This window comes from Tauraco erythrolophus, chromosome 24, assembly GCF_009769465.1.
Source record: "Tauraco erythrolophus isolate bTauEry1 chromosome 24, bTauEry1.pri, whole genome shotgun sequence".
NCBI classification, from domain to species: domain Eukaryota; kingdom Metazoa; phylum Chordata; class Aves; order Musophagiformes; family Musophagidae; genus Tauraco; species Tauraco erythrolophus.
The window spans coordinates 2,519,393-2,543,505 of record NC_141488.1 but is presented as its reverse complement, the minus strand read 5'-3'; the positions used below and the strand labels follow the sequence as shown (position 1 = coordinate 2,543,505).

The 24,113-nt window shown below is 43.3% G+C and overlaps 1 protein-coding gene and 1 non-coding gene across 8 annotated transcripts in view; both read right to left on the bottom strand.

Annotated features, from left to right (window-relative positions):
- Window positions 1–24,113, bottom strand: part of PUM1 (pumilio RNA binding family member 1) — a 78,414-nt gene that overhangs the window by 21,912 nt on the left and 32,389 nt on the right. For 4 of the 7 annotated variants that reach the window (XR_015222849.1, XM_086626239.1, XM_086626242.1 and 1 more), the window contains exons 5-12: window positions 22,926–23,104; window positions 20,704–20,870; window positions 19,475–19,745; window positions 13,582–13,675; window positions 12,150–12,266; window positions 5,678–5,829; window positions 2,277–2,415; window positions 564–707 (exon numbers count right to left, since the gene is read on the bottom strand). Coding sequence is in view for 6 of the 7 variants with exons in the window: in XM_086626239.1 (XP_086482365.1) it covers window positions 564–707; window positions 2,277–2,415; window positions 5,678–5,829; window positions 12,150–12,266; window positions 13,582–13,675; window positions 19,475–19,745; window positions 20,704–20,870; window positions 22,926–23,104 (1,263 nt within the window). In the remaining variant the exon portion in view is untranslated. The remainder of the gene's footprint in view (window positions 1–563; window positions 708–2,276; window positions 2,416–5,677; window positions 5,830–12,149; window positions 12,267–13,581; window positions 13,676–19,474; window positions 19,746–20,703; window positions 20,871–22,925; window positions 23,105–24,113) is intronic. The other 3 variants (XM_086626244.1, XM_086626245.1, XM_086626243.1) reach the window with 2 other exon arrangements.
- LOC147527075 (small nucleolar RNA SNORD103/SNORD85) lies at window positions 8,375–8,458 on the bottom strand. Its single transcript, XR_015222853.1, has one exon. It is a non-coding gene; the product is annotated as a small nucleolar RNA SNORD103/SNORD85 (small nucleolar RNA).

Sequence of the window (24,113 nt, the reverse complement as noted above, 5' to 3'; positions counted from 1 at the left end):
TGCTAAGAACATCAAAGCCAAGTACTTTTGTTTTTCAGCCAGTTTCAAAGTAAAAGAAAAAGGAAAATAAACAAGAGCTACAAGGAAACAATTAAAAGGCCCATTTCATAATCTGTTACTAACACTGGCAAAGACCGCTTCCACGCACAGATTCTGGCTGAAAAAGTCCTTTTAAAGCCTTGAACTCCCAAAGAACCCTAATAAAACCTAAAAAACTCATGACAAAGGCCAGGCATGTAATGTTTTACGCAAGCAAGGTGATCGTTTGGGAGTTCTACACAGGCTAAAAGCTTTTATTACGTGGGAAACTAGATGCCAGCAGACAAATTTAAATAACTGTCATGAAACCGGGTAAAATAACAGAATTTATGCAATGCTACCTCTCTGAGGCTGCTCTGGAGGCTCAGCCCACAGTGAGCACAGAGGTTGTTCTCAACAACAATCCCTGCAACGGATCTCAGTGAGGGCAAGTGTGTCATCATCGCCAGCAGATCCCAGAGGATTTCAGGTCCACCCGCTGCCGGGGACGGAACAGGTTTTTGCTTGGCGGGACTGGGACTCACCTGCTTGCGCCGCGGAGGAGCTGATGATGACTGGGGCAGGGGCTACCAGCCGGACAGGGGCCCCCAGGCCATTCCTGGCCCCTGCGTTCACCACCAGAGCACCTGTTTGGTCGTAGTAAGCAGCAGGAGCCAGCACTGGGTAACCTGAAGAAGTAAATTACAGGTAAGGTAACAAGCAACACAACACACCGTGGACGTACGGACAAGTACGGTGCAATAGGATTTTTAAAGGAAAATTTGAATGGAAAAAGAAAAAGCAACAGCAGCTCTGCTTCTCCTAAAGGAAAAAAAAAATAAATCCCAAAAACAAAAGCCTACAACTTGACACTAGTAAGACTTTCAGGTAGAGAATACTTTTTTCCCCCCAAACCTACTACACTAGCATTGCCCTCTGTGTAAATTCAGTTACACAGATTAAAAATGGTCTTAAAACACAAAAGCACTATTTCTTTTCCCCTACAAGTTGGGCACGTGCTGCAACTTTTCACAGACATGTACACACTGCGCTTCCAACTCTCCTACTGTATGCTGAAGCTCTTCAGCATCCACATGCACGCAAACAAGACATGGAATTTAAAGTTGTGTGTTTTGAAGGTATGTATCATAAAGCGTTCTTTAATAGATATAAATAAAAACTCTTATATCAAATATGCTGATCCACAAAGCAGACTTTCAGCAGTATGCAGCTATTTAGGTACCTCGCTACACCGATTCTGCAGTTTGATAAAACTTTCAGGAAAAAGTGAAGTGATTCTCCAAGGTGGGGGTCACAAACAGAATGCCCTCCGTCCATGGAGAGCTGCTTTGCAAATATAACCCCCAAAACCCCAATAATACGGATTTAAGGAAATGTGCAGATTGCTTGGAAACGCGCATGTTACAATTCACTTTATAACTTAGTACAGCACCATTCTTCTTAAACCATAAAAAAAATCACCATGTAACAACCATGCGACTCTTCCAGCGAGGAGACCGGAGGTCAAAATCATCCTGTTCTCTTACATTTGACCAGCAGGACATGCTTGCCAGCTATTCATAAAAAAAATACTTACATTTGCCCTTTGCCATTACAATAATATTCCGTATAACTGAATGTCAAAAGCATTTGTATCACACAGCCTCACGGATCAGAGCTAAAATTCATACAGAAGCTCCTCTCCTGCAGAATTATAAATTACAATAAAACCTGGCTTCCTTTAATCCGTTTTCTTTTCTTGTTTTTAAGCCACTAGTATTTGCTTGGAAGAAATTATGAAGGGGAAGTCCTTACCCTGTTGAAGTCAAGCACCTGGCAGGGCTGGAAAGACAAGGCTACTGAACGGGACTAAGATATTTCTGAAGTTTTAAAATAAAGATCACATAAGCCAGCACGAGCCACAGAAAAACCTGAAAGCGACTTCCAACAGGAGTCAGGAATTCTTCTGAGTACGCAAACAACCAACGCACCCGTACAGCAATATGGTTGATAACATTTCTTTTCACCTGTGGCACAGGGATCTAAACTCTGACTCAACTTAAATGCTGCACAGATAGTTGGGTTCACATCCAACAGCCTCTCCAAAAGGCCTTCTATACCCACAGATAAAAACCAAACAACAAAACCAAAATGCTGCTGAATGCCAGGCAAATGTGCCACCACGCTGAGACACAAGATATAATTTTCCAAGATCTCCCTGGGCACTGGAGAAGCAGCAGCTCCCTCGGAGCCCCTACCTGGCATCCCCGCTGCCAGCCCTTGTCCAAAGGCGAGGGCAGAATTGACGGCTGCAGCAGCCACCAGTGGGTCGGTCTGCTGGCCCTGCTGGTTCTGATTTGGGGTCAAAGGACGCTGGTTGGCTCCTCCGCGGAGAACCTGGAGAAGACAGAGGAACATCAACCTGGTTATTTTGAGACCCAGGAATAAGCCGCAATCACCAGGCGCTTGCTGGAGCATCCACAGTGATCTAGTTGAAGTTCTTGCACAACCAGGGTGTCACAACCCCTTCCCTTACTCAGGACTGAGCTGCCTTCACCACCACGAGCCTTCACACTACCACCACGGGTAAAGGCAGAACATCCAATTTAAATAACACATCCCCTCTCAGGCTTACTGAACATAATCTGGGAGTGCTTCATCATCTGACCTCTTGTTTCTTGATGTACCTTCAACACTCATCCTTTGTCAGAGTGTTTGCAGGCCCTCTGCCCCATCCCAGATAATGTTTGGTCTCTGTCACTGAAAGCCCACTTGAGCTGAAACCTTAAAAACCCAGACTTCAGAGCTGGGGGCCGATGACACGAGGTGACACGGGTTTTTCCAGGCTGAAAACAGTGACCCAGTGACGTGACACTTACTCATCGGAAATAATGACCAAAGATGACACACTGTCTTTTCTGTGTAGCTCCTGTGGTTTAGGCACACGTTGCTCTCCAAAGGGAAGGTGGCAAACTGACCTTTCCTGTAATTACCTGTGACAGCCTTTGTTTGCAAAAGCCTTTCACTCCAAGGGATGATGCCAGAGCCCGCGCCCGCTCGCGAGGTCAGCTTGTTAGAAAAGCCACCCTTTGGTACTCAGCTGAAAGGAACACCGTCTGTGTCACCCGACAAAGTCATTAAAAGGAAAAAGAAATACATGACTTTGCGCACTGGGATACTGGGAGAGGATCCTGAAGTTCACCGATGTAGATGTGCATCCCAGAATTAGCCATCGCTGCCAAAGCCTGGACATGAACTGCTCATTCCAGGGAGTTTCACAGGTTGGAGCTGCTTGGTAAGGGGTGCAAGGGGTGCACAGAACTCCAGCGATGGATGGACGGCTGCAGGACGTGAAACGGTGGTGTTTTTTTTATAAATATGCTATGAAGATGCCGTAAGCATCACAAATCAACGGTCAATAATCATCGCTCTAGGTTTCCAAAACATTTGCCCCAGCATTTCTTAGAAAAATTTCATCCAAAAAAATATACACCTTATCCTTTTAGGGCTGGAAGGTTTGCATGGAAAACAACACCCGCGGTCCCCACCCATGCCTGCTTTACGGCTATAAAAGTAATGAAAAATACTGTAAAGCCTCCTGATGACTGATATTTTTCATTTTAATAGCCTAAACCTTTGCAGAAGCTCTCTCAGCACACACCTTCCTTACAGGGGAAGGCTCCCAGTCCGAATGCCAATGCATAAATGGCTTTAACACACTCTTAACGCCGAGTTACCTGTGAGCACGGGTACGTGCAGGAGGGCTGTTCAACACGCTCCTGCCCGTGACCTGCCAGGTGGGGAGGTTTGATGATTAACTTTGGCAGGAGCAAAGTGTTCTCCTCCTGATCACTGGTCCAGAATCACTGTGTGAAACATCACTGCTTTTATCATCTGAAAAGGCCTTATGATGCTACCAAACACAGGTTTTTGCTTTAGTTTTCAAAGCAGAAGCTAATAAATTCAGCTGCCAATTGCTATCTCCTACAATCACTATCTCCGAATCGCTTCCAGAAAGGAAGGGTCTGTGTCATCATGAGAAAGGAGCTGCCTCGCTGGTCGGTAGGATAATGAGCCCATTTTTGCTTCCAAGCAGGAAGTACGGCGGGACAGAGGCCGATGAAACTGTATAAAGCCAGAGTCAGGCCAGGACCAGCCCTTAGCCAAACACCAGACAAAGGAGCTGGGGTTGTGCCGGAGGACTGGCCACATAACAGGAGCCCAAATCCAGTTCTTGACACCCATCCTACGGGCCCTGCTGAGGTCTGAAAGGAGAAGAATAGAGCATGTCCAACTGTCTGTCCAAGCAGAACAAGAACCAAAACAAGGATGGTGGGACACCTCTTATTCCTCTAACATCTAACCCAAGCACTCGGATTTAGAAACCATCAGTTTAGTCTGAAAGTTTGGGTGCTTTTTTTTAAACACTGATCTAAATAGCAAGCTAAGAATTTTCACTCCCACACAACTTCATAAAACATTTAGGATGGCTTTTTGTTATAGTAAAGGAAGAAAATTATCGTTCCCTATTAATTCTTGTAGCAGTCTCTCAGTTTCCACCTTCTGCTCCAGCAGTTGCGAGATTCACATTCGTGTCATCGGCATCAGAAGTACAACCATGATTAAATACCAGAGCTTTAAAATGCTGATTTTACCTAACTGAAGTTAGGGAAATTAACCCAGATAAATACCAAGTATGGGGAGGGGGGAACCCCAAAACTGGACAAGACATCACACAGTGATCCATCACAAAGATGCGTAACAATTTTCAACAGAAGAAAAAGTACAGGCTATATAATCCAATATGCAAGCACTGCCAAAGGATTAAGACAGAAGAGATGGATGGTGCAAACCCCATCAAGCACACACCATTTGCAAAGTATGTAAGGAAAAATGTCCCCTTATCAGCCCCCTTCATTGCTTTTTTTAAAAATGCAAATACCATTTAAACAAGACACCTGTCTCTATATTCGTCTCTAACACACTTACAGGAGTAACAGCAAAACATATGAAAAATCTTCACTAACTTCATTAATTTTGTCCTTTTAGTGTCAAATTCTCCAAAATTTTGTGCAGACTAAAGCAAAACAGCTGCACAGTTCACCTTAAAAATAGCAAATGCAGTTTTCTCTTCACACTCATCTTTTGTCTCCAAGGCCTCACATGGATACCAAACCAACTCATTCTGCTGTTACTTTGACCCTTTTAACGCTAATCTTGACCAAAAAAAAAAAAAAAAGCATTCTATACTGGACAGCACCCTGAAGATAAGAACAGGTTTAATGACATTTAGCATTGGACACACATTTTCATCTCCACAGCCTTCAAGTTGCACCAATGGGCACGAAACCAGACTGCAGCATGATGATTTCCACTTGCACCGCACCGGCACGCATTTGCTGCTGCGTGGCTCAGCAGAGCTCACCAACTGATTCCATTTTTTGTTTTCCAGAACATTATCACCCTATAATTCACCACCACAAACGTACGTGTGCTATCCCCCACGTGCATGATGTAGAAATGCCATAACAGAATGTATAGGTGTTTCTTCTCCTTTTTTTAAGAGAGGCTAAAGGCTCTTTAAAAAAAAAATTTAAAAAAAATCAGGATTCTTCAAAGCTGCTGTGGCTCGATATGCAAAAGGGATCCTACCCCTTACCTGCTGCTGGCCCTGCTGGGTTTGCTGAGTGGTCTGCTGATTTGCTGAATTAGTTGCAGCGGCAGCCGCGGCGGCTTGTTGCTGGAAGAGACTGGCAGGATAAACTCCCCAGGGTGTAACTCCATAGTACTGGTGAGGAACGACCGCCGGACCTAGAAGGAAGGGAAGTGGTGAGCTGCTGGAGCGTGACAAGCGTTACACAGCAAACAGTCACCAAAATACCTGCTCATCATGTTTGGTTTAACAAATCCCATTTCAAGGTGATCCTGCTTTAAATCCTTCGCAAATACGGAGGGACTCTGGCATTTGGATTCTTCATTTTTAAAAAGCTTATGTCAGACCTGAAATTTCATCTTTACTCGCTTTTACCTTATCGGATGAGGTCAAATTCTGCTACCAGTGATGCTGTTGAAATTCCATGCTTTTATTGTTATCCTCTAATTTTATAGCAAAGGAACAAAAACTTTATCTCTAACAAAAAGAGGAAACTTGTTTAAGCACAGAGATATACAAGTCTCTCCTAATCTCAGCTAACATTCACAGCTCAGTAACAGCTATCATTTAGCTCCCCAATAAATTAAAAAAAACCCAAATGCTTTACAGCTGGATAACATCAATTCTAAACTGTTTAAAATGTTATTTTTCTACCCACTCAGTCCTACTCTGCATTTGCAAACCGCCATAAAAGAGGCTGCATGATCCTGTATCTTTTCACATTCCCTCCTCCTCAAACTTAAGAGGCTTTAAAAAAAAATAAAAATCTTGGAGAGCACCAGAAAAAACATAACTCCTGAAGATTCATTGTGTTTTATCAAGTCTCAGGACACTGCACACTTGATTTGGTGACAGCAGAATGGTAGGCTATTTCCTTAAATAATTCTAGTTGGCGTAACACTGAGGAAGCAGCCAGTGCTCTGTGCTGAACAGTGGAGTCCCTCCCACCACATAATGTGTATGTGAATCAGAAAATCCCAGGATGTTTGGGTTGGAAAGACCTTCAAAGGTCACCTAGACCAACCCCCTGCCCCTCTTCAACTAGATCAGGTTGCTCAGAGCCCTGTCCAACAGGACCTTGAAGGTTTCCAGGGATGGGGCATCTACCACCTCTCTGGGCAACCTGGGCCAGTGGTTCATCACCCTCAGTGTAAAAAATTTCTTCCTTGTACCTAGTCTGAATCTCCTCTCTCTTTTAGCTTAAAACCATTACCCTTCGTCCTGTTGCTACAGGCCTTGCTAAAAAGTTTGTCCTCATCTTCCTTACAGGCCCTCTTTAAGCAGCCAATTATATTTTTCAATATGTCTGTTCTATATCGCTTGGAAAGGTTAACAGAAAAGCAGAAGTATTCCCTTTGCTTTTCAAATGCATCACCTATCCCACGAGTTCCTTCCCCACAGCAGGAGTAACTTATGCCTGGTCTTTTTAAGGTAGAGAACCACTGCTGTATTTGACACTGTAGAATAAATAAGTGTTCAGTGAATTTGAACCACACTCTTGTTCTTAAATGGAATAAAAATAGCTGCTATCTTAAGAGAGACAGCGTTTGAGTTCTAACCAAGTCGCTTTATTACTGCTGTTCGTTACGTCTTACTCTGAGACACTGCAAGGAGTTATGAGTGTTTGCCCCAGGAGACTTTCAAAATACTCCCCCAAAAATGAGGGATGACAGTAAAAAGGGAGATGCAGAAAGACAGTGCTGAGTGTAAGCTTGGGTACGACAAAGGGGGAAAAATCCAGGAAGTTCTTTTTCCTTTTGATTTTGTCTTTTGTACAGTAACAGGATGCCAAAGCAACCCACTGTGCAGCAGTCCGGATCGCAGCCTGGACGGACTGCTGCTCCCGCAATCCATACTGCAGCCTGGGTGAGGCTCAGCAACGCTTCGAGATATTCAGTTCACATTCCATGTCAAATATTCAATGCATATTTCAAAAGCATAAGTCACTCTCCTTTAACAGTTACTCTCCTTTATTATTTTGTTTTTAACCACTGTACTTGCCCCAAATTTAAGATTTTGCAGTGTCACTAACACACACGTCCAGCTCTGCGTACAAGCAGCCCATTGTCTATCGCCAGGCACACGCTCAACAGTCGGATTTGTAGCTCCCACTAAAGCTGTGCCATGAAATCCACTCTCGCTGGATTTACTGTGTGCCACCAGCCCGAGAAGGTGACTTGCCTGTCTTAGATTTGTCTTGGAGCAGTAACGACTTGTTTCTTACCTTCCAACCTGGAAATTCACGAGCAGCGGTAGCTAAAATTAATGAAACCTGCAGAAAATGAACCAGTCCTACAACGGCAGTGCCCATCTCGAGCTCAGTAGTTACAGACACACAGCTTATCGGTGGATTACAACCTGTTTACATTCAGTCAAAGCAGATCAGACACCAACTGCCAGGGTGCTCCTGCACCCAACAGCAAAATACCTGCAACTGCCCCATTTTCTGCAAGTAATTAGTTTGCATTTGTCCGCAGGCTACTGGGAAGTTGCTGCAATACCCTTTATCTGGGCAAATTTTGGGCATCTCTCCGGGTTATTTTAATCTCCGTTCTAATTATCGAACAAGCATAGTCTAGATGTTTGGTTTTTTTCCTAGTTAGAGGTTGCTCATCAGATCTGCAAAAGCCTTAGGTGTTTGAAAGAAGGAGAGACACAAAGTCTTTGAAGTTTGCAGGCAGCTGGGTTTGAAGGAGCTGCAAGTCTGGCTCAGCTCGTTTGCACACACGGTGAGGCTCATTATGGAACAGTGTTCTCAGTGAGGGCAAGTGTGTCATCATCGCCAGCCTTACGAAAACACGCCGAGCGTTTCTTTACCTCGGGAGATATTGCACCTGCTTTTACACTTATTAAAGACAGACACACATGAGAAAATAAAAGCCATTCCAGTGCCTTTGAAACCAAATATTCCCACTACTACGTCTCACACATCAGCCACAGACTCCCAACAAGTATTCCTGCAAGAAACATTAGCAAAACCATCTGTAATTGTGTTCAGAACAAAATTTTTGCTTTTAACCTCAGCCTTCACACCCAAACCCCTGTGAGCAGAAGCCATACCTGCTTCCTGCAGGAAGCCCCTCCTGCCAAGGATGCGGACTCAGCAACCACCCGGTTAAAAAGCCTCGAGACCCTCCCGTCTGAAAACACAAGGCTGCCAATAGGAACGTTTATCAAATCCTATCGATTTGTGGGCTGATCATTTCACCATTACAGACAGCCATGAAGTGGTGGGTTTTTTTTAGGGATGGGGGTGAAAAACAGCTGAACTCAACCCAGCTGTGGGGCAGCCCCGTGCAAACCCTGCGGTACAGTGCCTGGAGCCAGAAGAGGAGAGGCACCTTTGCACGACACCGTGCCCGGGGCAGCTGGGAAGAGCCCGCTGCCCATGCTCCCCCGAGCCCTGGTCCTGAGTGATGTGTTCATGCATCCGTACCTGTCTGCAGCTCAGAGCTGGCTCTGCGTGGGACACAGGTCAGCACCAAGGGAATGAGGCTTCTAAGAACCCCAAGCTCGGGAAGCACAGTGCAGACACATCCAGACCAACCCTACCTTCAGCCTAGGAGCACTGTGTTTTTTCCTGTATGCAGGTTATTCCAGCATCCACTTCTCCGCAAAGAGCAGAAACACTTTCCGTAACACACCGCCTCGGAGGGAATCAACATTTCCCAGCTTTTCTTACAAAAGGCAAGATTCAGTTGTTTGGGATTTTTTTTGAGTGACATCTTTCTCAAATTATAGAAGGCAATTTCACAACACTTTTTAAAGAGAGCAGTATCTTCTCCACCATTTAAACTCACAAGTGATTTTTTTTTTTCTTGAGTCTAGGAAGCCCTTCCCTCTGCACTCAAATTTGTTCTTTAAAATGCTACTATTGTTGGGAAGAAAAGAATATTATCGCAGGGCTGACAGACTTACAATCATGAAAAAGCTGCCATAATGGCAGAATCTTAATTGACAGAATTATCTCTGCCATAAAACACACACAAGTTTCTCCTCCGCTCTAAAAGTAACTGTGAGCAATAAACTACCAACAACTCTAAGCTCATTTCTTCCATCTCATAAACTTCTCCAAGTCTTCCCAATTTAACACTCCCATACACATCGGGGAGGCCTTCTGACTTCATACATGACTCTAAACATCTAAATTGCCTCGTGCCCCTTCAGTGCTGCACCGAGTCATTACAGAGCAAAGGCTTTCAAAACTGCTCGAGTCTAGACAGAAAAGGTGCTTTTCCTAAAACAACCATCAGCAAGGAGGGAAGTTTGTTATATTGTCATTTCTAGCTGTTAGGGTCCAAAGCCCAATGAGATGGATGAAGTAATTTGTATTTCTCAGTGGTGTAACACTAAGTACATTGCAGAGTGTTACACATTCTTTTGTTTTGCCTTCACGAGTCATAAAGTTTAAAAATTATTCAAGTAGAGATCCCCATGCCAAGTTTTGGGATGCTTTAGGTATCCTGGGGTATGTTATTTCCTAGTTCAAATTTATAAGGCCTCGACCGGATATTCAGGCATCTGCAGCTTCAATACTGCTCAGAAACAGGAGAAAAAAAAAAGTCACAAACACGTTTGCTGTTTCCTAGAAATCTGGCAGCAGTTACATGTGGTCTTTCTATGAAATCAAGACACTGACCTCCTGCTCTGCTGAACTTCAGTGTGTTTCTTAAGAACGAGCAGCAGCTTTAGAAGCGCTGATGTGATGCAAAAAGGCCAACCAGAATTCTCTTTTTATTGTATTTGTTTACAAAGCATCTCTTCTGACTGTAACCAGAATTGTGAGTGTTCCAGCACCTTTACCCCGCTAAGTCTTGTCTGAAGCTTCCTACTTACATTTGCCACCAAGAGTTCAGGTCATTCGTTCACTGCCACACATCCATCATCACATGATAGTTCATCGACTCCTGGACTATTAGAAATATCCTTGTACTCTACCTCTTGGCTTTCTTCCATTTAATCACAGCATCATTTGTTTGCCAACAACATGTTGTTACCTAAACTTAATCTTGCATCGTTATTGCGCAATCAGCATACAAAATTCACAGCAGCCAAAAAAGTCCAAAGCTCACATCTTCAAATTATAATCTTGATTGGATTAAATTTCACTCTGAGGGTGGTGAGGCACTGTAACAGGTCGCCCAGAGAAGCTGTGGCTGCCCCATCCCTGGAAGTGTTCAAGGCCAGGTTGGATGAGGCTTCGGGCAACCTGGTGTAGTGGAAGGTGTCCCTGCCCGTGGCAGGGGGGTTGGAACTGGATGATCTTTGAGGTCCCTTCCAACCCAAACCATTCTATGATTCTTTATATACTCCATACGATCCATCCAAAATGCCATCCAACTGGGTAAGTTGTTGAAATCCCATTTCAGAGCTTGACCTGAGATTGGTCTCAAAGCTTAAAAGCTGAACAGCACTTACGTCAGAGCTGTTCAACACATCAAGAAGTCACGTACCAAACCACAACGCTCTTTAGCGGAGCGTTATGTTCACGTACAACCAACGTTTTATGGTTTTGATCTGGTACATCGAAGAGATTTGCAGTGAGTATTAAGTCATAAGTGGAGGGTGGCAAGAGCGTGCAGGCTCTGCTAAAAATCACCGCTATTCTGAACTGAGCCATTATTACTGAAAACGTAAAAGGTTTCCTCTACTGGTGGCTCACAGAAAGAAAAGCACGGTTATAAAAGTGTTTTTCTGAAAGTACATTCTTTGTCCTCAATGCTTAGGCAAGAACTTTATGGCATACGCAGCAAAGGTTCAACGTACAAAGTGTTCTCCACGCTGCCTGATAAGCTGTTTTACTGAGCTGTCATCTCGAGATACAACAATTTTGGCTACAACAGTTGGCACAAATTTGGAAACCGATGCATGAACGTTTGGGAGAAAGATCTTGCACAAAGACAAGAGCCATCATCTTTGCTTCCCATCTGGAAAACTGCATATTCATAGTCTGAGTCTCACAGCAGATATGGGATGTTTTTGCCTAGAGAACCTAAAAAGCCTAAATTCTTAACAGACTCTAGCAAAAGGCAAAGAGATCATTTGCAGGATGCACTCCAGTAAGTCAAGCTAAACAGCAACGAGATACAACTATCCTGGCAGGAAAACACATCCTCCATCTTTCCAGCATTTAATAAGTATATTTTCAAAGGTATCTCTCACTCCTGTCTGTTATCAAAAAAAAAAAAAACCAAACACGTAGCAACGCTTATGTCTCTAAGTGTTTCATTTCAGATTTGCTCTGGCTGTTTATCCTCAACAGAAAGAGAGCCCATAGCGAGTGTTACACAAGAATTATCACATTTAATCTGCAGCAAATGGGGTTTCCAAGACAAATTCTGTTTCAGCTCACCGCTACACAATTACATCTCCACAGAAATGACAACGCACTAACATTTCATTTCCACACTCACAGACTCGAGAGCAGTTTTGGTACAGAAAACGATCCCGAACACACAGACAACTGGAAGCATCTCACCTAACGTCGCGGCTGCTGCAAGTCCGGCGGCGTACGGATCTGTTCCCGGCGGAGCGGCGCTGATGATGTACGGATTGGGGACAAAGGCAGCAGGAGCTAAACCTGCTGAAAACATACCTGTCAGTAAAAACAAACTTAACTAGAACTGAAGCCCTACCAAAATACCTCTGGCTACCTGGCTGGTGAGCACAATCTCAGATTGCTGTAGTATTTCCAAGTTTTTTAACAGGTTGTTTTCGATAGGGAGTGAGCAACCACTGCATCTCCCGGAGTCTTAACAGAACAACCTACAGAGGATATAATTGACATAGAAGAAATCTAATTCCAAGGATGCAATGCCCCATAAGGAAAGCTGAAGTGGTGAAATAGTTTATGTACAATGCCCATACTTGCTCAGGTATCTCTGCGGCACAGGCACACCCGTACTGTTTAGGTGATTATTAATACCAGCTAGATATTAACATTATCTAATTGCTTGTTACTATTCTGTATTTTCTACAGCAAGTTGATCAAGAACCAATTTACCCTACTTTGAGTTCCGTGCTCACTACACAATACCAGTACTTCAATTAATTAGTTTGGAAGGAGCTCGGGAGTGTATAGGCAACATCGCAGGGCACTATCGCTGCTGCGTAGGCATTACCTTCCTCTGCAAGGAAACAGTTTAATCATTAGAGAAATTACCGGTGGGTGGGAGGGGGCGTGGGGAGGAGGTAAACGGGAGTAAGTTAAAAAGCTCAATAATTTTTAATTCGAGTCTATCACTGAACTCCAATAAGCACACCAGTGAACTACACAGAGCTGGAAGAGTCTCAACACATTTGTATTGGGCTTTCGGGTAGGAAGGGCCACCAGTTAAATTGCTTATTGTGTTAAAAACATTTAATCCTGAGACAGTTTAACTCAAATCATCCATGAGGAGCCCTTCTACAGTTCTCCTGTTTTTCTATGCACAGGATTAAGTGCTTTCTTCCCCATTAACCTATACTGTTTTAATAATATGAATCATGTGTTTGCATAAATTACATCTTTAAGTTAAAAGCTGAACCACAAGCAGCACGTTCAGGTGTACATTGAATTGTGCATTTTTCCTCTCTCTTCACTGTCTGCATACCCCAATTCATGCCTCACTCAGAGCAAGCAAGTACTTCAGAACACTCTCATTATTGAGCAGCACTCTCAGCAAGGGTAAGAGTGTCATTCCTGCCAGCCATGAATGCTCCAGAGCTTTTAAAGTGTGCAAGAGACACCTCCAGAATTTTTCAAGTAAATCTTCAAACAACATACCTCTGTTTGTGTATTGATTACCAGTTGCAAAAAAAAAAAAACATATTTAGGATTCTCTAAAACCCACCAATCCTTTTTCCCTGATGTTTTCCCCAGCATATTCTGAAGATAAAGTAAAATGTGATGTATTAAATGCAAAACTTACCTATGTGAGGCTGATGGGCAGCTGCCAAGGCATACTGCTGCTGCTGCGCTGCTGTTAGCTGCTGGACAGCAAGTGCATTCGGTCTTTGGAACAACTAAAGGGACAAAAGCACAAATACGGTCCTTTACTCATGCACAAAAAGCATCCTCTTACCTCCTCTGAAAGCAATTCCCTTATACTAGATTTATTTTCACAACTACAGACACTCCTCTTTAAAGGGAAGCGTTTCAAAAGGAATTGAAAAAAACCAAACCCCTTTGAAATCAATTGCCCATGATAATCCACCTGGAAAAAAAATTATATATATACATTTCTGAAGCACAGCTAAACCACAGCCAGGGCTTTTTCTGCTATCCTCTGCACAGTGCCTGAAAGCCATTTTTTTCCCCAGCTCCTCCGCAAACACACAGCCCCTAAGTGCAGCCTGGGGATCACTGGCAGATCCCTCAAACACCACTGAGCACAGTGAAATCGCAGTTACACCAGCGTGTAACTGTCCCAGATGCTCTGAAGCAGCAAGCAGGACGGCAGACGGAGGAGAAACGACACTCTTGAGATGGCTTCAGAGGCAGCTGAAGAGCCATCAGACGGGATGCCAACCACAGGAGCTCACAAACCCCTGGACAAAATGCCTCCTTGACCTGCCAGCCTTCCATCTCCAGCATCTCCTACGCGAATCCAGGCGAGGAGTGTAAATCCTTCTTTGACCACAGACAGAAACCAGACCCGGGGACTTTTTGGTTAAGTCATCCAAAGTATCTAAGTTTGTCAGCTTATAGCTTACTACCATCTTAGAGAGCAATGGGCAGCATTATCGAGAACGGTCGTTCTCAACAAGGAAAAAAAAGAGAGGATTACATTAGTCCTTAAAGAAAAGGTATTTTTGTGTAGGGTTTTTCTTTTTTCATTCATCCCAGTCCTTACTAAGCGTACTTCCCCAGCTTCCTATGCCAGAGTTGATGCCTCTACCCAAGTGAAACCCTCCCTGAATCAATCCATTAACAAACCAGCGCTCAGCTCTAATTAAAACATTTAAGAATAACACAAGCTGAACAGCCATTCTGAAACTACACAGAAGCAATGTTCATCCCCACTTCCTTCCAAAAGTGATCATTTCAGAGGTGTGAACAACTCCACAAACCGCTGTGATAAATGTTTTCTCTTTCCACTCACTTGGAAAAAAAAAATTGGCCTAAACGCTAAACAATTTTCACACCTATTATCTCTGCCCTCCTTTCACAGACAAGACGAGTGAGCTACTTCAGCTGTCAGAAGCAGCAATAATAATTCTGCCCAAATTTTTGGCAGAAACTCACAACCATCAAGAAGAAGTACAGAATCATTTAGAAAATTAGGGGGTTTTTAATAGACAAAAATTGGAGTTGGTTCTCCTGAGAGCAGGATGAGCAACCGCGCTGTTTAGGTAGAAAATATGGAAAAAGATGAATGATCGTACACCTCTATTCTCTTCTCTTTTACAAATTCAGAAGGAGGAAGAAAGACACACAAGGGATCAGTATGGGATTTAAGATGTGGAAACTCAGTACTTAGGGAATCCAGAATGGATCTTGTGTGTGCCAAAACCCTAGTCACAACTGTGCCCAAAGACTGCTCACCCCTTAAGATGCTGGGGTCCCTCCATATATCCAAGGAGCATCGTAATGCTGCTTATGGAGCAACACATCGAATTCACAATGACTTTATTACCTCCCTGGGCTTAACATCAGGAGGGCCACAAAACATTCCTAGCAGTCTTTATGCAAAACACACCTTTTCTTTTTTCACTTTTTCTCTTTTTAAAACGTGCCACTCAACAGTAGTTCATGCTTACACAAAGTTGAGTGCTTCTAAGGGGTGTCATCATCTTTAATATACCTCCAGTCATCAGTAGCTGGATCAGATGCTCTACTGACATCTTTTAGTTTAAAAAAAGCAAGGACATCATGGACAACGTGACCTACAGAAAATGGAATGAGGGATACTGGCTCTGTAGAAGTCTTTAGCAGCGTCTTGTTCACTGATCAGCATCAGCAGATGGGGGGGCAGAATAAATATATATATCCTCTAAACTACTTCACTGCTGGGCAGAGATAAGTCTAGAACAGACATTCTCTGTTTTGTGATCTACTTTCATATTGGGTTCAGCAATCCAATATTTTAGCTTTCTTCAGCTGCAAACACTTCACCAAACCCTTTTAATTTTCATCGTTTTGCATCCCTGGGATCCATTTTTCCAGTCTTAAGGGCAAAAAAGCACTTATCTTCTCTGAAAATATTTTTCCTTTTGCTCAGTTTGCATGTGCGATGGCTTCCACACCTCCCAAACGCATCTCAACAAATCATTTTTAAATTAGAAGTACTAGCAAAGAACGAATACACAGCTACTCAGAGCATGAATATTTCACCTGCTGCTGTTGTATTTTTCCTCTTGTTGTCTGCTTGCTCTCTCCCCTTCTTGTGAGCACGGCTGATGACTGCTAAATTTGCCTTTCACACACACAAGTACCCACACTAGCTTTGTGCATTTTTCTTTTGCTGAAATCAAGCCACAGCATCCAGAATGCTCTGCAGACAGCTGCTGTCAGAGCTTACCTAAAGACTCAAAGAGGGAGATTGGAAAGACGCTCCTTTACCTAAAATTCCTGGTATAATAGAAGGGAAGAATAAGGAACAGAGATGCTGGGCAGTCTTTTCAGCTACTTATGAGTCTGTCTGCATCTTCAAGTCAAAGAAATCTAAAGACTTAGCTCCAGCTTTGTGACACTTACTTCCTCAAACAATATTTAAACCCGCATGCAAACGTTCTGCATTCACACTGTGCTGCAGGCACGAGGAAGGGCTGGATTCCTTCTGCCTGCAGCAGATCTCCTCTCAAATCTTTACGGAGTCTCCCTTCCCAAGAAAGGTCAGATAAACGTTGGTATCTGAGCCATGCACTCGAGCAGTGACCCAAATCCACCACCTCTCTCTGCTTTAAATCGCAGTTTCTACAAGCCTGCAATCCCAGACTCCAGCCTCAATCTACCCAGAAGAAACTCAACGTGAACAGCTTGAGTTTTTTGCATCTGCAGATTTCATACTGCCTGTAGCAAGTACAAGGAAGCGGAGCCAACAAATATGATCACGATTTCAGGCTTTTCCAGGTAAGCCCCTATGCCACACGAGCTCTGGGAACCATCAGCTCCACATATTTAGTTAGTTATTAAAGCCTCAATGCACTGTCTCCATCTGCTGACGGCAAACACCTATGTTCCAAAAAAATAAAGAGGAAAAAGTAAGAACTCCAAAACCAGCTTTTTGTCATCTTATTTGGAACCCCGCTGGATAAGAAAGTACGGTTAAACTATGTATCAGTATTAAATTGTAGTCTCCAGTAATGGAAAAAAGAAAAGAATCCTCTTCAACAGGAATATTAACTGGAATTTACAAAGTGAGGTTGAAGTTATAAAAGTGGAGCATTTTTAGCCTACTGGAAACCACATTCAGAGTGAAAACCTACAAACGGCTGACAGTTTCGAGGGAGTTCAGCAGGATCACCCAATATTCCGAAAAGCAAGGCTGTTTTCCCCTCTCACACGTGCATCATTTACAACGCGTGGGGGAGTTCATGGAAGGAATTCCAAGAAATCAGAACAGTGTGTTACGCAGTTATGGGAGCCTTTTAAGATTAGATTTCTGTAAGCCAGTTTCTTCTGCAATATAAACATCTGACACGTCTAATCAGATTACACGTGGTTAAGACCTTCCCTTCTTAATATTGCTTTTAGTTGTACTTGCCTGTAATCCCTTCCGAGTATAGGAAGCTTCCCAACGGACCGAGACAGACACTTTACAGACGAGATCCTTTTGTTCAGGACACGTTTCCCTCTGACTACTGAATGGAAAAGACTACACTGCCCAAAGATTGAATTCTTTCACACAGGCTATAACTGGCAGACAGCGAACACTAAGAAACACTGGCTGCTGGGATTATATATTAAGAAAAGCGGGTACGACACTGAGCCAAGATAAAAAGTGCATCTACATAAACATGCACCGAGAGGTCGCGTTTGGCAGAAGAGCGAATCCTTATCTTTAATACAGCATTTACACAAGCCTGTGGTCAGCGTTTGCTGGAGGTGTAAGCAGTTACTGCAACAAAGCTGCAAGTTTAAAATAACAGTGCTTATTCAACAGCCTGGCACGCGGATCCTCAGCAGGACCTGGGTAGGAGCTGGGCACACCAGAGCGCCTGGGTGGGCGCCAGGACCTCCTGCTCCCCACCAAAACTCACCGTTCAAGGAGAGGAGAGAGAACTGCAGCTTCAAGAGGCAACCCAGCAGAGTTTTGAGCATGATTATATGGGGGTGATATCACTTCTACATGGGTATTACCCATTCACTTTAAACAAAGGGAAAAAACCCCAAACCCCACGTCTGTCTGCAGGGCCAACCAGAGCCAGAAAGCCATAATCACTCCTGAAATGGGCACACTTTCCAGGTCAGCCTTCATTTGAGAGTTTTTATTTCCGCTAGCCAGGTGCAAGACTTGTCCAATTTTAAATCCTATTTTTTAAAGGCTGGAAGAAACAAATAAAAACTACTTGAACTTGGAAATGAGCCTTAATGTCAATAGAAAACACTGAGAAAATGCAAATTACAGGCTTCACGTCCCTGCAGTTATTTTCCCATATTTAACGGTTCTTTAAAAAGCAGTTCACTGATTTAGCTCTAACATACTGTTTTTAAAAAAATACACACATCTCATTGCTTGAAAGTAAATCTTGCATTCGAGGTCCTACACCAGAGTAAGACAAACACTTGAAACTAGCTTTTTTTTTTTCCCTTCCCTTTTTGAACTATACAGCAGCTATTTAGTTTAATCATTAAAAAAATTTTCCATCCGTCACCTCACAAACATGTTATATAATAAAACAACCGATTAAGCTGTAACTCAGATATTTACACTGCTTTTAGGACTATGATAACTCTCTGAAGGTGGGCCTTTAGCACAAACTTGGCAACGGCCTTTCCTCACCACAGACTGCCAACAGGTTATTTTGCTAAAAAAATAAAAAAAAATAAAAAAAATCAGATATTTCAGGAAACCCAGGGCTAGTCATATACTCTTGCAATCAGCTACAACAAAGGATTTTATTCTTCTTTGAGGGCTATCATAGTTACAAAAGGAAGGCAATAAAAGTTTACAATCGTTACCCAAACTAGCAGGAACAGGAGTGGATTACGAGTTGATCGTTGGATCTAGGCCCAGCATTCAAGAGAAGCCAACAGCAAAGCAAGGACTCGTGTTACTCCTCCGGGATGAGAAGCTTGGGCCGCTCGCGTGGGAGAAAAGGTCAAACCAACCCACTGGGCTGAGATAAAGTTCTGTAGTATTGGACTCTTACCCCAGGTTTTAAGCCAGGCTCAAGTACAAGCAAGCCAGTTTAACTCATTATTCCTTCAGTCTGCTCCAGTTCAGCACTGCAGAGATCCCAAGCGGGGCTGCGACACCCAGGCTGAACAGTCGTTCAACCTTTAAGGGCTTGAGGGTGGACTGTTTTTTTTGTTTTGTTTGTTTGTTTGGGTTTTTTTTGTTTAACAGTTTTTACTAATTTAAAGCTCTTCTCCAATGCAAACTTACTAAAAATGATTAATACACAGAAACGTACTGTTGATAACTGCTGTTTATTACAGGTCCTTAAGACTGCTGCTTGGATCGTCATGTTAAGTAGTTCTCCTGCATCGAGATCCCCAGGAGGACACATGCAGCACTCTATAGATGGCATAGAGATCCATTCCAAGTCTTCCTCCGTCCCTCTCCCCAAGACAAGAGCCTGGGCTTGTGCTAACCCCACGACGACTCTCCTGAAGGAATTGGGGCGGTAGGGTAGGACCAACGGCTGACATGTTACCTGCTGCTGGGAATTGTAATCGAAGAGCCCCACGGTTGCTGCGGCCGAGTCCACAGGTACTTGAGTGCCAGAATAATCAAACTGAAGAGGCTCCATGCCAACGTGCTCCATGGGATCCAGAGGGACGCTCTGGGACTCGATGTTGGAGAAATCCTCCACCGGCTTGGCACCATTAGTACTCGCCAGCTGGGCTAAGCCCTCTGATCCATTCTGGTTTGGCCCCAGAAGATCTACTTCACTCGCAGAGTTCTGGCAATTACCAGGTGTGCGGCTACACAGAGAGAAAGATACTGGTCACTGAGCACGTCCGTTTAACACTATGTCACACAGCATCCATTAACAGCAACAGATGCTAGAACTCACCAGAATTGCTTGTAGATGTTGTGACAAACAGGAAAAAAAAATAAAAGGAGGGTCTGAAGTAGTTCCCTAAATGAGTTCTACAGTACAATTTATGTATTTAAAAACAAAAACAAAAAACCACAAAATCCCCAATCCTCCCACCTCAAAGACCTGTTACAGTACAAATGTAAAAAAATTCAGTTTTTCTCCTCAATTGAGGAGAAAGTCAGCCATAACAAGACAGGATTTCAGAAATGCCAAAGTTATTTTTTCATAAAGCTATTAGGTAATTATTAACCATGTAACGCTTTGGCACTATAACTCACTTGAAACCCTTCTAAAGCAGCTGCCATGGTTTCCTAACCACTTAACGTAGGCACTGGACTCAAGCGGGAAACGGTTCATCCACCGCGAGGGCTGAGGGCAGCAGTGTGCCCCTCAGCACATTCCTTCTGCTTTTACACTTTTCCTACATGTCAACACGAGGCGCAGCAAGAGGTAAGTTGGCAAGAAAAACAACTACACTGATTACATCACTAGCCACAATTTCAGAAGGCTTTCATCTCTCGAGAGCTACAAGGAACAAGTCCAAAACTCCACGTCTAATTTAGACCAGTATATAAGCCGAGTCAACACCTTCAGTAGGTACTTCCACAGTAATCCCACACAGAGTGGTTAGGAACAGGTGGGAAAAGGAAACGAGATCACAATACACAGAACTAGGTCTGCACAGATGAGAGCTATCAGATGTCAGCCTCCACCTTCCCACAGTGCTTCCCTGCACACAGTACAGCATCCTGACAACGCTTTTCGCTACAGCAAAGAAAAATCTTGCAAAAAAACGTTAAGTGTGACACTGATTAATTATCAACTAACAGGGCACGTACCTGAAGTCTTTGACATCTGCGTCGATTCCATTCTGCACAGGCAAACCATTTGTTTTATCCATTACGTCCCCCTCCTCCTTCAGATCTCCTAATTTATCGCCGTCAAATGTGCCCTTATTTTTCTTATCCCCTTTGTCATTCTCATCGTTCTCTGCATCCCTTGGCCCCTAGGCAAAAGAGATATTATTTTAATAAGCTTAGTTTTCAGATCAATTTTGCTCTTATTCCGAGATGGTAACAAATAAAAGAAATATGTCACAATAAAGTAAGTCACTTGCAAACATTAGTTCTTACAAATAAAAATATAAAAAAGCAAAAGAGTCAATCATAATCAAAGAAATAATGGAATTAGTTCTCATTCTTCCAAGAGAGATTTTATCTATGTATTCGGTTTCTCTCATTTAGTAATTCAGGGTCTGACTCTATAGGCTCGAAAAATCCCACCCCAAAATAATTTTAAAGAATATTTATCCAAATCCTCTTTTTAGATGGGACTTAAGGACTTCAGAACTAACTCAGGAGCTTTTAAATATGACAGCAAGGGGTATAAACTGAATTAGTGCCTCTCCAAAAGTCACTGTCTCAGTATCAAAGACGCAGTAACTGACTGCACAAGTGCCTGCATTTGAGCAGAGCAGGATCCCCTTGGTTTTGGGGGCATTACTGCGATTTGCACAGTGAGCTCCAAGGTATGGCTTATTTAACAGCACTGAAGTCAATCAGCAGCTCGAGCATTGGTTCATATAATCCTAAAGTACATTTTTGGGGAGAAAACAAAGAGGGGGGCAAAAAAAAAAAGGGTAAAAAAAGGATTTCTGTTCTGTTGAGTATTTTATGAGTGGTATTACATCTGCAGCCTTCCTGCCCTTAATGTCTGCGTTTTATTTCACTTGGGAGAAGAATAAAGGGTGATTATGCCAGAGGCAGAGTTTTGAACAACAAAAGGGAGAGGAAAAACAACATAATTTATGATAAAAAACAGTAAGGGGCATATAAACATATTTATCAGAGACAGCTTTGGTGCTGTCACAAAGACAGACATTCTAACCCTGTCTTCCGCTTCATTTGAGGGAAAAGTACTCCGTACACAACAGGGCATTTGAACTCTGCATCAGCTAAATAATTTTTCCATTCTCTCTGGTGGGGATTTTTTCCTCCCTATATTTAAAAAAAAAAAAGAAAAAAGATTGTTTTAAAAGCAATCATCTTCTGATGCTTCTTAAAGAAAATAAAACCGTGCTTCCTTAATGTCAAAGAGCAGACTTGAAAATGCCAATTATAAATACAAATTTGGAGCCCAATTCTCACCCACACAATGTGATATTCATCAGTGAGAGCTTTCATTTCAGAACTGGCATCCAGATATGAATGCTCCAGAGCAGACACCTCTCTAACCCCCCAGTTCGGATGATAAATTGGCTCCTTCTGCTGATTGTTCATTTCTTAAAAATCACCTTTCTTAGGCTCAGGGTTCACCAGGGTTATCAGGTGCCCACTAATGAGGGACAAAAATAAGAGGATGGATGAAGGGAACCACAAATCAGCTCCCTGAAGAGACAAGCACAGCAGCCCAGCTGTAACAAGCCTACTCCGCTTTGATGTTTTCCACCAATTCCTGATCTAGCACTCGGCCGATGAGGAAGAGCTGACACGCAGCCCCTCTTCCCCACCACAGGGACGGGGCTCCATTATGCCTCTCTCACCACATCCTCAGATTCAAGGCAGCAGCAACTGTGCTCCCATCCTCACGCCACGAAGTACGGTGACTAATGCCATTTCTCCATGGGAAACGATGTGCCCCTGGAAGCATCACCCACCTGGAGTGGCTTTTGTAGCTACGTTACGTTTCTAGCATCATTACATGGAGCTTTTTGTTCTTAGCCAGCAACAAAGCAGCCACACGCTCATTCAAAAAACCACAGGTAAATCTGCATACGTTCCCAACAAGCTTAGATGGGGTGTCACTGCGGGTGTGCTTATCCAAAGAACCAGGGAATGTCAGTAGAATTCATATCCTTTACACCCATCTTCCATACTGCATCCCTTCAGCCAAGAACGATGGCTGACCTGCTAGCCGACCCGTTTTAAGACAGCTAGCTAAACGAAGAGCAAATAAAAGAAACATCTGCCTTTAGGGATGGATTAACAAACAAACAAAACCAAGCAGCAAATGGAAAAAGTAACATAACGGGAACTCAAATGTCAGAATCAGGCACACTTACAAATCCTCCTTTCCTTAGGCAGGAATCTCCAGGAGATGAGCTCAACACATACTCCACCATGCTAACTCCAAGTCCTCCACTCTCTGACCGTGGTGAAAGCACTGAGTTGACTTCACTATTCACATGAAAGCCCTGACCAGGTCTTCTCTGAACCATAATTGGTTGGGAAACAGAGTGATCTGGAACAAAAACATGTGTAATTCTTATAAGTAGATCCAACTATTCAAAGGAGGCAAGTCATTCAATACGTACTCTCCAGTGTCTTAATTGTACTAAGAAGTGCCAAATTTTGACTCTGATGATGTCCGTTACAAAAAGGATGGCTTTCCATTTTTTAAATACTAGAATCGGTAAACCTACAAGCAATAACTACATTTAAAATCTAAAATCATAAAATTTCTGAAATTTAAGTCTCTAAATAAAGGTTGCAATTAAAAAAAAAACCCCAAAGTTCTAGGTTTTAGTTTTAGCAAAAACCTCACATTAGTAGAGTGAAAAAAACAATCAGTCTTAGTTTGTCATTTAAAACATCATCCTACCGTTACAGCAGCCTACATTTGTTTTCTTGGTCATATGAACTGTCATATGCATGTCATGATCAGAGTTTCTGCTGCTATTTCCTCAAGAAAAACTTTACAAGAACTTTATTTCTTCTTCCTCATCCCCTATCCTCCTGCATCCGCTCCATCCCTTTACCCCCTCTGCAGCATGAGGGTTTGAGACCCAACCAGAACGCACTAAAGGGAGATGTCTCCAAGTCCTTACGAGCTCTGGCTGGGCAGCAGGAGGTGCCTTTACATCCCCAAGGAGGGAAGGGAAGAAGTACTCTGCTCCTGCCTGCTCAGACTGGCAACAGTCAGCGAGTCACTCACAGGCAGCAGATAAGAGCAGTTGCCAGGGGATGGTGGAAGGGACATGCAGCGATATCGACACTGTACTTGCCTTACAAAGCAGGTGAAAGCTGTCAAGAGAAATAATTCTATTCCATCATCACTCCCAGTTAATGCTTTCCTGCCTTCTCCCTCAAGCCAGCACAAGAATCTATGGGGCCACAAAGTGAAGTGGACTGGGGAGACTTTTCCAGGATAAAATTAACAAAGAAAAGACAAAAGGTAGTTTTAACCCAGATCGATTCCCCAGCAGGTTTCACCGCACTGCTGCGTAACTACTAGTACCACCGGGGGGAAG